This window comes from Grampus griseus (genome assembly GCF_964374135.1).
Source record: "Grampus griseus genome assembly, chromosome: 3".
NCBI lineage: Eukaryota > Metazoa > Chordata > Mammalia > Artiodactyla > Delphinidae > Grampus > Grampus griseus.
This window is the reverse complement of record NC_139019.1, coordinates 109,379,735-109,392,688: the sequence shown is the minus strand read 5'-3', so window position 1 is coordinate 109,392,688 and position 12,954 is coordinate 109,379,735. Positions and strand designations below refer to the sequence as shown.

General features: G+C 38.8%; 1 protein-coding gene across 1 annotated transcript in view; it reads right to left on the bottom strand.

The window, feature by feature from the left end:
- Positions 1–12,954, bottom strand: part of RAD50 (RAD50 double strand break repair protein) — a 97,318-nt gene that overhangs the window by 66,940 nt on the left and 17,424 nt on the right. The window contains exons 3-5 of the mRNA XM_082651516.1: positions 4,555–4,706; positions 2,011–2,196; positions 1,448–1,652 (exon numbers count right to left, since the gene is read on the bottom strand). Of these exons, the coding sequence (XP_082507642.1) occupies positions 1,448–1,652; positions 2,011–2,196; positions 4,555–4,706 (543 nt within the window). The remainder of the gene's footprint in view (positions 1–1,447; positions 1,653–2,010; positions 2,197–4,554; positions 4,707–12,954) is intronic.

Genomic DNA, 12,954 nt, shown 5'->3' with positions numbered 1-12,954 from the left:
ATAAATATTCATTAAAAGATGCATTTATGGGCTTCCCTGGTGGTGCAGTGGTTGAGAGTCCGCCTGCCGATGCAGGGGACACGGGTTTGTGCCCCGGTCCGGGAAGATCCCACATGCCGCGGAGCGGCTAGGCCTGTGAGCCATGGCCCGCTGAGCCTGCGCATCCGGAGCCTGTGCTCCGCAACGGGAGAGGCCACAACAGTGAGAGGCCCATGTACCGCAAAAAAAAAAAAAGATGCATTCATGTCAATGGGCACTGGGACAGAAAATCAAAGTTTTTCCATATTACAATTCCAAGATCTATACCAGCATTTATAGGTGAGTTTTAAAAAACTAAATCAATAATTAAAATTTTTTTTTCTTAAATCTCCCATTATCTGTAAATTTAAAAAGCCATTTTTAAGAATACTCTTAATTAGACTACGAATACCTTAAGGGGCAAGGACACTATTGTAGTTCTCCTCGTACCTATAGCCCCAAGCATAGTATACCCTGGCACACAGGAAACACTTAATAAATGCTTGTGAAATGAATAAATGGGATTTCTTTAAGATCTTACTTATAAACCACAGAATTTAGAAAGCTAACTCATTTGCAAATATATCAACACGTTATGCACCAATTTCAAATTTTGTGTAATGTCAAGAACATCCTGCAAATTATAAAAATTCCCTAGAAAGACCTGTCAATTAAAAAAAAAAAAGTCTCCTTAAGAATACAGAACTGTAAGGTTGAGCCATTACACTGATATTTAAAAATTAGTGATCTAGGGCTCCCCTGGTGGCGCAGTGGTTGAGAGTCCGCCTGCCGATGCAGGGGACACGGGTTCGCGCCCCGGTCCGGGAAGATCCCACATGCCGTGGAGCGGCTGGGCCCGTGAGCCATGGCCGCTGAGCCTGCGCGTCCGGAGCCTGTGCTCTGCAACGGGAGAGGCCACAACAGTGAGAGGCCCGCGTACAGCAAAAAAAAAAAAAAAAAAAAAAAAAAGTAGTGATCTAGGGCTTCCCTGGTGGCACAGTAGTTGAGAGTCCACCTGCCGATGCAGGGGACACGTGTTTGTGCCCAGTCTGGGAAGATCCCACATGCCGCGGAGCAGCTGGGCCCGTGAGCCATGGCTGTTGAGCCTGCGCGTCCGGAGCCTGTGCTCCACAATGGGAGAGGCCACAACAGTGAGAGGCCCGCGTACCGCAAAAAAAAAAAAAAAAAAAACTTAGTGATCTACATTACTAATTTAATATGATGCTATAAATTTGTTTACCCTCAAATCCAAGGTCTTTGGGCAACTTAAATACAGACATAAGACATGAACCATAACATTATATAGTCTCTGATAATTTTTTCAAGAAATATACACACCATTCAAATGCACAGAAAAATAATGCTTTTCGGGTGAGAGATACCACGGTAAATGGTAACCTTCTCCTCAGCATACGAGAAACCAAATTACCTTCAATGGATCAAGTTCATTCTCATAGGATTTGACAATTTCCTTTGACGATGTTAACTGCGCTTCCTTACGAGTAATCTGATCGCGAATATCACAAGCTTTTTCCTTATTTTGCTTCAGATATTTTAGTTCTGTTTGACATTCTTTTACTTTCTGACCTTGTGTCTGACGTACCTGCCGAAGTGTTTCCAACGCTTTAATGTACCTTTGAAGATATTAAATAAAAATCAAATTTCTGGCTAAGCAAATTATAGTATATTCAAACAATGGACTATAATGCAGTCATTAAGATTACATTTACAAAGAGTTTTTAATAACTTAGAAAATGCTTATGACATAATAGTAAGTACAAATGTTACATATATACTGTCAAGCAGGTAAATAAAGATGCAAAGAAAGAAAACTGAAAGGAAAAATGCTGACTGGTTGCCACTGGATAAGAGGTAATAACTGCTGACTTTCTTGCTTTACAATATCTTTCTGTTTAAAAAAAAGAAGCATCTAAATTGCAACTCTGGCTCAATAACTTAATGGACTACAAAATCTAATTAAAGGTTACAAACCTTGTTGCGGAAAAAATCTCATCAAATTTTTGCTTCAAAGCCTTTCCTTCACTTAAAGGCCAATTAGACTCTTCTTGGTGACAGAAAATGACATTATTTAGCACAGATTTGGAAACCCCAAGAGAACTTATCATCTCTCGGTCAATTTCTGCACACTTGGAGCTGAGACTGACCTTTTCACCATGCCTATAGAAAACAAAAATCAAGAACTTATGTAAAATATTCTGTTACTTAGTCAATCTTTCATGCTGTACTTGCAAAAAAAAACCAAAAACAAATGGCCTCTCATCCACTTCCTGTGGATAGCTTTCTCATATTAAAAGGTATAACTCTTGGGCATCCCTGGTGGCGCAGTGGTTGAGAGTCCGCCTGCCGATGCAGGGGACATGGGTTCGTGCCCCAGTCCAGGAAGATCCCACATGCCGTGGAGTGGCTGGGCCCGTGAGTCATGGCCGCTGAGCCTGAGCGTCCGGAGCCTGTGCTCCGTAACGGGAGAGGCCCCAACAGTGAGAGGCCCGCGTACCGCAAAAAAAACCCAAAAAGCAAAAAAAAAAACATGATGATACATAACAGACAGGCAAAGGTACTTGAAAACATCTAAAGACTGTACAGTTTATTTTTTATTTATTTTTAAAGTCACCAATTTATTCTGTAAGGTCAGTAAAACCTCATTGCTGAAAAACAGGTATATATTTAAACAGGAGGAAAAGAAAGATCAATTAAACTTACCACAATGATTCAGAATAAAATCTTAGGAAAGCAGCAATATATTTGGAATTTTCTCATGAAATAAATTTTTGATAGTATAAAAAATGAGTTGTATATACATGAAATGTACATTACTAAAACTTTAAAAATATTTGCCTTATATGTAATATTTTATTATTTTATTTTATGGTAAATAAGTTCTCAAAGTATAAATTATATTAATTTAGAAGAAAGATAATTTTTGCCAATTACTTTTGTATTGTTTTCTTTTTGACTCTAGAGCTTAGATAAGGGATTGTTCAGTAAAAGACACACAGTAAAAGGAGTATAAAGGCAAACCTTAGTGATGCCCATCCAAGCAAATCCAAGGAAGATTCTTAATCAACAGACCTAAGTTCTACGGTCACAATGACAAAGCAATCAAATAGAGAGAACTGCCTCAGGGTCTTTTAAATAAGTTCCCTACTTCATTATACCCAGGGCCAGAAGCATCCCTGCCCTTGGATTCCAAGAGATCTCTCAGCATCTTTCATCAGAAGGATAAATTGACCATTTTCTTTCATATCTTCTGTCCAGTATCTGTTAACAACTAGATTAGGTGAGTGGATGCAGTGTCTGTCTTTACTGTCATTTTATATGTATTCTGAAAATATTACACTGAATGTACTAAGAATGTTTTGTAGGGGGACAGAATGGACAAAGATAGACCAGGAGATTGAAACATTAGACCAGGGAAAGACGATGGTAGCTTGAACAAGAATGGTTCTCATAGAGATGGAGAGAAACAGACTGAAGAGCCAGTTAGGCGAAATCCATAGGACTTGGTAATGAACTGAATATAGATGGCAAGGAAGCTGTCAAGACAGACTTAGGTTCGTGTCACTGGATGGATGGGGGTGTCATTCACTGAGATAAGGAGGTCTATTTTGTATAGCAATAGCATTATCCTAATTAATACAGAGGTTATTTGTGACCTTAGTTGGAGCTGTTTCAGTACAAGAATGGGGCTAGAGTAGGAGTCAGGAGGAAGTCAAGAAATGGAGACAGTGAGTATCAACAACTCTTTTGAAAAAATTGCCTGTAAAGCGGAAGATGGAGACAGACCGTAACTGGAGTGAAATGAAATCTGAGGTTGTGGGAGAGATCTGAGTATGTTTAAAAGCCAGTGAAAAGAATCCACTTGAGAAGCCAGTAGCTAGTACAGTGTATCTAGCACATAACAGGTGTGACACATTATTGATTAAATAAAGAAATTATTTAATTAGTTTAACAAATGAATAAATGAAAGGAAGGGATAAGATGATAAGTAATTTGCTCAACAAGGATAAAGCCATGAATTCAGGGCAGCCTACCTAATTCCAATATCCATACCCATTACAATATGATACCTGCCCTTAACAGAATGACAACAGTTGAAAGGCACCTGCCTGCTTATCTCATCCTTCCCTATAGACATGATTACTAGCACTTTTCATTCATTCAATCTATATTTGAGTGATTATGCACCTTCAATTCAGCAACTGTCCATAAATTACTCAAAGGAGTGGAGCATTATCACTAAATCTTTAATGGGATCATTCTGTTTAACTGATAAATAGTATCAAACAAAAAATTAGATGTTGATACTGGACAAGGCCACGCAGGTGTAGAGTCAAGGTGGATCTCTACTTTCTGCTCAGTTGTGCTGAGAAACTAAAACAGCTCTAAAGATAAAGTCCGTTAAAAAGTTAATTAGCTTCCGTAAAATAAACTTAAAGAAGTAGGAAAAAACCATAGTTTTATAGACCTAAAGACAAAAAAATGAACAGATAATTCAAATATATAATAAACACCTACTTTGTTCTAGTAATGACTCCTTCCAGGGTTTTAAATTCTGTCTTTTTGCTTTTCTGAGTACAAACCATAGATCTCTGCACAGCTACAAGTTCTCCATTGACATCACGAAACTGCAGACGAATCTGTGCTCTAACATCTGTTTCTTGAGCAACCTTTGAAGGTAAAGAGAGAAAAATTATGCTACCTTAGTAAGTATCAGAACATTAGTTCTGAAGAAAATATATAGGCAATCTTACTCATCAAAAATGAAAAAAAAAAGAAAAACAACCGAAATAAATGAGATTACATATCATTCAAAATACAGAAGGACACTGAAGAGCCAAAGCAATCTTGAGAAAGAAAAACAGAGCTGGAGGAATCAGGCTCCCTGACTTCAGACTACGCTATAAAGCTACAGAAATCAAAGCAGTATGGTACTGGCACAAAGACAGACTTACAGATCAACAGAAGAGGATAGAAAGACCAAAAATAAACCCACACACCTATGGTCAATTAATCTACGAAAAGGAAGGCAAGAATATACAGTGGAAAAAAGTCTCTTTAATAAGTGGTGCTGTGAAAACTGGTGAGCCACATCTAAAAGAATGAGATTAGAACATTCTCTAACACCGTACACAAAAATAAACTCAAAATGGATCAAAGACCTAAATGTAAGACTGGATACTATAGAACTCTTAGAGAAAAACATAAGCAGAACACTCTTTGACATAAATCACAGCAATATCTTTTTGCATCTGCCTCCTAGAGTAATGAAAATAAAAACAAAAATAAACAAATGGGACCTAATAAAACTTCAAGCTTTTGCACAGCAAAGGAAACCATAAACAAAGGAAAAGACAACCCACAGAACTGGAGAAAATATCTGCAAATGATGTGACTGACAAGGGATTAATCTCCAAAATATACAAACAGCTCAACAGCTCAATATCAACAAACAACCCAATCAAAAAATGGGCAGAAAATCTTACTAGACACTTCTCCAAAGAAGACACACAGAGGAGTGATCAAGATGGTGGAGTAGTAGGACATGAAGCTCCCCTTCTCCCATAAATACATCAAAAATACATCTACACGTGGAATGATTCTCACAGAACATCTACTGTAAGCTGGCAGAAGACCTCAGACTGTTGAAACGGCAAGAAAATCTCCAGTAAGCAGGTAGGAAAAAAGAAAAAAAAAGCGAGAAAGGAATTGGGATGGGACCTGCACCCCTAGGAGGGAGCTGTGAAAGAGGAAAGGTTCCTGCACCCTGGGAACTCCCTCACCAGTGGGGATATTGGCTAGGAAAGAAGGGGAGTTTCTGAGCCTCATAAGTGAATGCAACACTGGGTTTGTGGCAGCCAGAGCAAAGGGAGAACTACACAGATGGTCAGTGCTGCCACCCTGCACTCCCTAGCCTGAGACACTCTTCCACCAGTGCGGGCAGGGACTGGGTGCTGGAACTCTGGCTTTGGAGATCAGAACCAAAGAGAGGACTAGGGTTGGCTGTGTGGAAACAGCCTGCAGGGGGACTGGAATCCAGTGTGAGCACAACTGAGGGTGTACTAAGAGGAAGCCTGGGCCGCCTTAGAGGCCAGTCGCCATTGTTTTGGGGGTGCATGAGAGGAGAGGCAGGACTCTGATTGTAGCCTTTTTCCCTGTGCGTGTGGTCTCAGAGGGCAGGACACTGTCTGCACGGGCTCCAGGAGTGGTCTCCTGGCCCCCGCTGCCTCCCTCCCAGAACTCAGGAGTGGTCGCGATCCACTGCCACTACCCGTCCAGATGCCAGGAGTGGTCGCAAGCCCCCACTGCCTCCACCCCAGACCCCACTGCCTCCACCCCAGACGCCAGGAGGGGTCGCGAGCCTCGCTGCCTCCCTCCCGGACCCCAGGAGTGGTCCTGAGGCCCTGCCGCTGCCTGCCTGGACTCCAGGAGTGGTCACAAGCCACCTCGATTCCCATGATATGCTCTTAGGGTGCTCCTGAGCCGCCACCACAAACCTGAGGACCAGGCACGAGCTGCCACATCTGCACGCCCGCTATCAAGGAAATAACAACAAGCACATGCTGAGGAAAGAGGTGACAGGCATCCATACTAAAAAGAGTCCTTGCACCAAATATATTAAACTCACACAAGCTACAGAGGAACATCCCCACGTATAAATAGCCCTCCACAACCACAGTATATAATTGTTTCTCCTAAACTCACAAAGTAAGAGAAATATAAATAAAATGAAGAAGCACAGCAACCACTCCTAAAGACCAAGAGAATTCCCCTGAAAGAACAAACAATGAAACACACCTCTTCTAATAGACACCAGTTTCAAAAAGGAGATAATGAAAATACTAAAAGAATTAAGAAAGACTATTGATGGAAATGTAGAATACTGTAAAAAAGAACAAGAAGCTATAAAGAAGAACGAAGAAAAATTAGAAAACTCATTTGCAGAGACAAAAGCTGAGCTAAAAGCAATGAATAGCAGAATGAACAATGCAGAAGAACAAATAACTGACCTGGAAGATAGAATAACAGAAACCACCCAATCAGGACAGCAGACAGAAAGCCAGATCAAAAAAAAAGAAAGCAACATAAGAGACCTATGGGATAATATAAAGCATTCCAATCTACACATAACAGGGATCCCAGAAGGAGAAAGAAAAGTGGATCAAAAATGTATTTGAAGAAATTATGGCTGAAAACTTCCCAAACCTAAAGAAGGAAACAGATATGCAGGTTCAGGAAGCACAGAGGGTTCCAAACAAGATAAACCCAAACAGACCTACATCAAGACATATCATAATAAAAATGGCAAAATTTAAAGACAAAGAGAGGATTCTAAAGGCAGCAAAAGAAAAACAAAGAGTTAATTACAAGTGGACTCCATAAGGCTATCAGCAGATTTCTCTACAGAAACACTGCAGGCCAAAAGGGAGTGGCAAGACATATTCAAAGTCCTGAAAGGGAAAAACGTGCAACCTAGGATACTCTACCCAGCAAGATTATCATTTAGAACAGAAGGAGGGCTTCCCTGGTGGCACAGTGGTTAAGAATCGCCTGCCAATGCAGGGGACACGGGTTTGAGCTCCGGTCTGGGAAGATCCCACAGGCGGCAGATCAACCAAGCCCATGCACCACAACTACTGAGCCTGCACTCTAGACCTCGAAAGCCACAATTACTGAAGCCCGCGTGCCTAGAGCCCATGCTCCACAACAAGCCACCACAACGAGAAGCCTGTACACTGCAACGAAGAACAGCCCTCCATCACCGCAACTAGAGAAAGCCTGTGCGCAGCAACGAACACCCAACACAGCCAAAAATAAAAATAAATAAATTAAAAAAGAATAGCAAAGTGAAGAATTTCTCAGAAAAGCAAAAACTAAAGAATACAGCAATACTAAACCTATCCTAAAGGAAATATTGAAAGGTCTTCTCTAAATAAAAAAGAAGAATCTACAGGAAAGAGAAAATCACAATTAGAAAGTAAATCACTTAAATAAGCCAGTACACAGATTAAAAAAAAAAACAAAATATTTCTGTGAAAGTGATGATAACCACAATGAAGAGCAAAAGAATGATCATGAAGATGTAAAAGAAGACACCAAAATCATAATATGAGGATAAGAGTAAGAAAATGTAGATTTTTTTTTCCTACTATGTGTTTGAGCTTATATGACTACCAGTCTAAGGGAAATATTGGGTTGACCAAAAGGTTCATTCGTTTTTTTCTGTAAGATGGCTCTAGTAGCACTTAGCTCTCTCTTTAACTTCGTTCGAAACAATTTTGTTAGTTGTATGTGACAGCTGTCATATCAGCGTGCATTTAAAAAGACTTCTCAAAATTGGTGAATTTTTGTGTAGCCATTTAATATCGAAGATGGAAGAAAAAAAGCAACACTTTCGGTATACTGTGCTTTAGTACAAATCAAAAACATATAATGGATTCCCAAAAATGAAAAAGAAGAGAACATAAGTATAATACAAAAGAAAACCATTGAACTACAAAAGAAAAAACAGAAATGGACAAAGAAGAAATACAAAATCAACAGGAAAACAAGGTTTAAAATGGCAATAAATACATACATAAATGTCAGTGGACTAAATGCTCCAATCAAACAACACAGCGTAGCAGACTGGATAGAAAAACAAGAGCCTACAATACACTGCCTATAACAGACCCACCCTATGGCAAAGGACACACACGGATTGAAAGTGAGGGGACAGAAAAAGATATTTCATGCTAACAGAAATGACAAGAAACCAGGGGTCACAATACTTATATCAGACAGAACAACTTTAAAACAAAAGCCATAAAGAAAGATAAAGAAGGACACTATATAATGATAAAAGGAAGAATACATGAAGAGTATTTTACACTCGTCAACATACACACACCTAATATAGGAGCATGCAAATACAGAAAATAACTACTATGAGACGCAAAGGGAGAAACTGACAGGACTACAATAATAGTAAGACTTTAACACCCCACTCAAATCAATAGATAGATCTTGCAGGCAGAGAATCAATAAGGCAACAGAAATCCTAAATAATACAGTAAAACAGACATAACTGATATTTGGACATTACATCCAAAAAAACCCAGAATATACATTCTTTTCAAGCACACATGGAACATTCTCTAGGACTGACCACATACTCTGGCACAAAATAAGCCTCAACAAATTTAAGAGTATAGAAATTATCTCAAGCATCTTTTCTGACCACAACAGCATGGAACTAGAAATTAACCACAGAAAAAGAAAGAGAAGAAAACAATTATATGGAGATTAAACAACATGCTACTAAAAAACCAATGGGTTAACAATGAAATCAAAGAGGAAACTAAAAAATACCTTGAGACAAAAGACAATGAAAACACAACCATACAAAAACTATGGGATGCAGCAAAAGCAATTCTTAGAAGGAAGTTCATAGCAATACATTCCTTCCTCAAAAAAAACAAGAAAAATCTCAAATAAACAACATGAACCTACCACTTAAAAAAATAAGAAAAAGAAGAACAAACAAAACCTTAAGTTGGCAGAAGGAAGGAAATAATAAAGATCAGAGAGAAAATAAATAAAATAGAGATCTAAAACACAATAGAAAAAAAATCAAGAAAACCAAGAGCTGGTTCTTTGAAAGGATAAATAAGATTGACAAACCTCTGGCCAGGCTCACCAAGAAGAAAAGAGAGAGAACCCAAATAAACAAAGTAAGAAATGAAAAAGGAAACATAACAGCTGATACCACAGAAATTCAAAAAACCATAGGGAGTACTATGAACAATTATATGCCAACAAATTCAACAACCTAGAAGAAATGGACAAATTTCTAGAAACATACAGTCCACCAAAATTGAATCCAGAAGAAATAGATCATTTGAACAGACTGATCACTAGAAGTGAAATAGAACGTGTAATTTAAAAACTCCCTATAAACAAAAGTCCAGGAGCAGATGGCTTCACAAGAGAATTCCACCAAACATACAAAGAACTTATACTGATCCTTCTTTAACTCTTCCAAAAAATGGGAGAAGGGAACACTCCCAAAGACATTCTATGAAGTGACCATCACCCTGATACCAAAACCAAAGACAACACCAAAAAAGAAAATTACAGGCCAATATCTTTGGTGAATAGAGATACAAAAATTCTCAACAAAATATTAGCAAACCAAATCCAACAACACATAAAAAGATCATACACCACGATCAAGTGGGATATATCCCAAGTTCCCAAGGTTGGTTCAACATACACAAATCAATCAATGTGATACACCACATAAACAAAAGAAAAGACAAAAAACACATCATCTCAATAGATGCAGAAAAAGCATTTGACAAAATTCAACATCCATTCATGACAAAAAGTCTTACCAAAGTGGGTACACAGGGAACATAATAAAAACTATTTATGACAAACCCACAGCCAATATAATACTCAACGGTGAAAAGCTGAAAGCCTTCATGCTAAAATCTGGAACAAGACAAGGATGCCCAGATGACTTACCTGGAGGTCCAGTGGCTAAGACTCTGCACTCCCTATGTAGGGGGCCCAGGTTCAATCCCTGGTCAGGGAACAAGATCCCACATGCCACAACTAAGAGTTTGCATGCTGCAACTAAAGATCCTGCATGCCGCAACAAAGATCCCGAGTGCCACAACTAAGACCCGGTGCAGCCAAATAAAAAATAAATAAATGACAAGGATGCCCATTCTCATCTCTTTTATTCAACGTAGTATTGGAAGTCCTAGCCACAGCAATCAGACAAGAAAAAGAAATAAAAGGTATCCAAACTGGAAGGGAAGAGATAAAACTGTCATTATATGCAGATGATAATATATAGAGAAAACCTTAAAGACGCCACACAAAACCTGCTAGAACTGATAAATTCAGCCAGGTAGCAGGATACAAGATTAACATACAGAAATCGGTTGCATTTCTTTACATCAACAATGAAATATCAAAAACGGAATGTAAAAAAAAAATACCTTTTAAAATTGTAACCCCGGGACTTCCCTGGTGGCGCAGCGGTTAAGAATCCACCTGCCAACGCAGGGGACACGGGTTCGATCCCTGGTCCAGGAAGATCCCACATGCCGCAGACCAACTAGGCCCATGCACCACAACTACTGAGCCTGTGCTCTAGAACCCGCGAGCCACAACTACTGAGCCCACATGCCGCAACTACTGAAATCCGTGCGCCTACGGCTCCTGCTCTGCAACAAGAGAAGCCACCACAGTGAGAAGCCCACACACTGCAACGAAGAGTAGGCCCCTCTCGCTGCAACTAGAGAAAGCTGGAACGCAGCAACGAAGACCCAATGCAGCCAAAAATGAATGAATAAATAAATAAATTTAAAAAATAATAATAAAATAAAATCGGAACCCCAAAAATAAAATACTTAGGAATAAACCTCACCAAGGAGGTGAAAGACTTATACATTGAGAACTATAAAACATTAATTATAGGAAACTGAAGATTATTCAAAGAAATGAAAGATATCCCAGGCTCTTGAATTGGAAGAATTATTACTGTTAAAATGGCCATACTACCCAAAGCAATCTACAGATTTAATGCAATCCCTATCAAATTACCCATGATATTTTTCACAGAACTAGAACAAATAATCCTAAAATTCATATGGAACCATGAAAGACCCAGAATTGCCAAAGCAATACTGAAGAAAAAGAACAAAATAGGAGGCATAACCCTTCCAGATATCAGACAATACTACAAAGCTACAGTAAGCAAAACAGCATGGTATTTGCACCAAAACAGATATATGGATCAATGGAACAGGATAGAGAGCTCAAAAATAAACCCACACACCTACGGTCAATTAATCTTCGACAAAGGAGACAAGAATATACAATGGGAAAAAGATAGTCTCTTCAGCAAGTGGTGGGAAAGCTGGACAGCCATATGTAAATCAAGGAAGTTAGAACACACCTTCTCACCATACACAAAAATAAACTCAAAACGGCTTAAAGACTTAACATAAGACACAACACCATAAAACTCCTAGAAGAGAACACAGGCAAAACATTCTCTGACATAAATTGTAACAATGTTTTCTTAGGTCAATCTCCCAAGGTAATAGAAATAAAAACAAAAACAAACGGGACCTAATCAAACTTACAAGCTTTTGCACAGCAAAGGAAACCATAAACAAAATGAAAAGACAACCTACAGAATGGGAGAAAATATTTGCAAACAATGCGACTGACAAGGGCTTAATTTCCAAAATATACAAATGGCTCATACATCTCAACAACAGAAAAAAACAACCCAATCCAAAAATGAGCAGAAGACCTAAATAGACATTTCTTCAAAGAAGAAATACAGATGGTCAATAGGCACATGAAAAGATGCTCAACACTGCTAATTATTAGAGAAATGCAAATCAAAACTACAATGAGGTACCACCTCACACCAGGTAAAACAGCCATCATTAAAAAGTCTACAAATAACAAATGCTGGAGAGGGTGTGGAGAAAAGGGAATCCTCCTACACTATTGGTGGAAATGTAAGTTGGTGCAGCCACTGTGGAAAACAGTATGGAGGTTCCTCAGAAAACTAAAAATAGAGTTACCATATGAGCCAGCAATCCCACTCCTGGGCATATATACAGACAAAATTATAATTCAAAACGATATACATATGCCAACGTTCACAGCAGCAATATCCACAATAGCCAAGACATGAAAACAACTTAAATGTCCATCAACAGATGAATGGATAAAGAAGATGTAGTACATATACATACAATGGAATACTACTCTGCCATTAAAAAGAATGAAATAATGCCATTTGCAGCAATATGGATGCACTAGAGATTATCATACTAAGTGAAGTAAGTCAGAAAGAGAAAGACAAATACCATATGATATCACTTATATTTGGAATCTAAAATA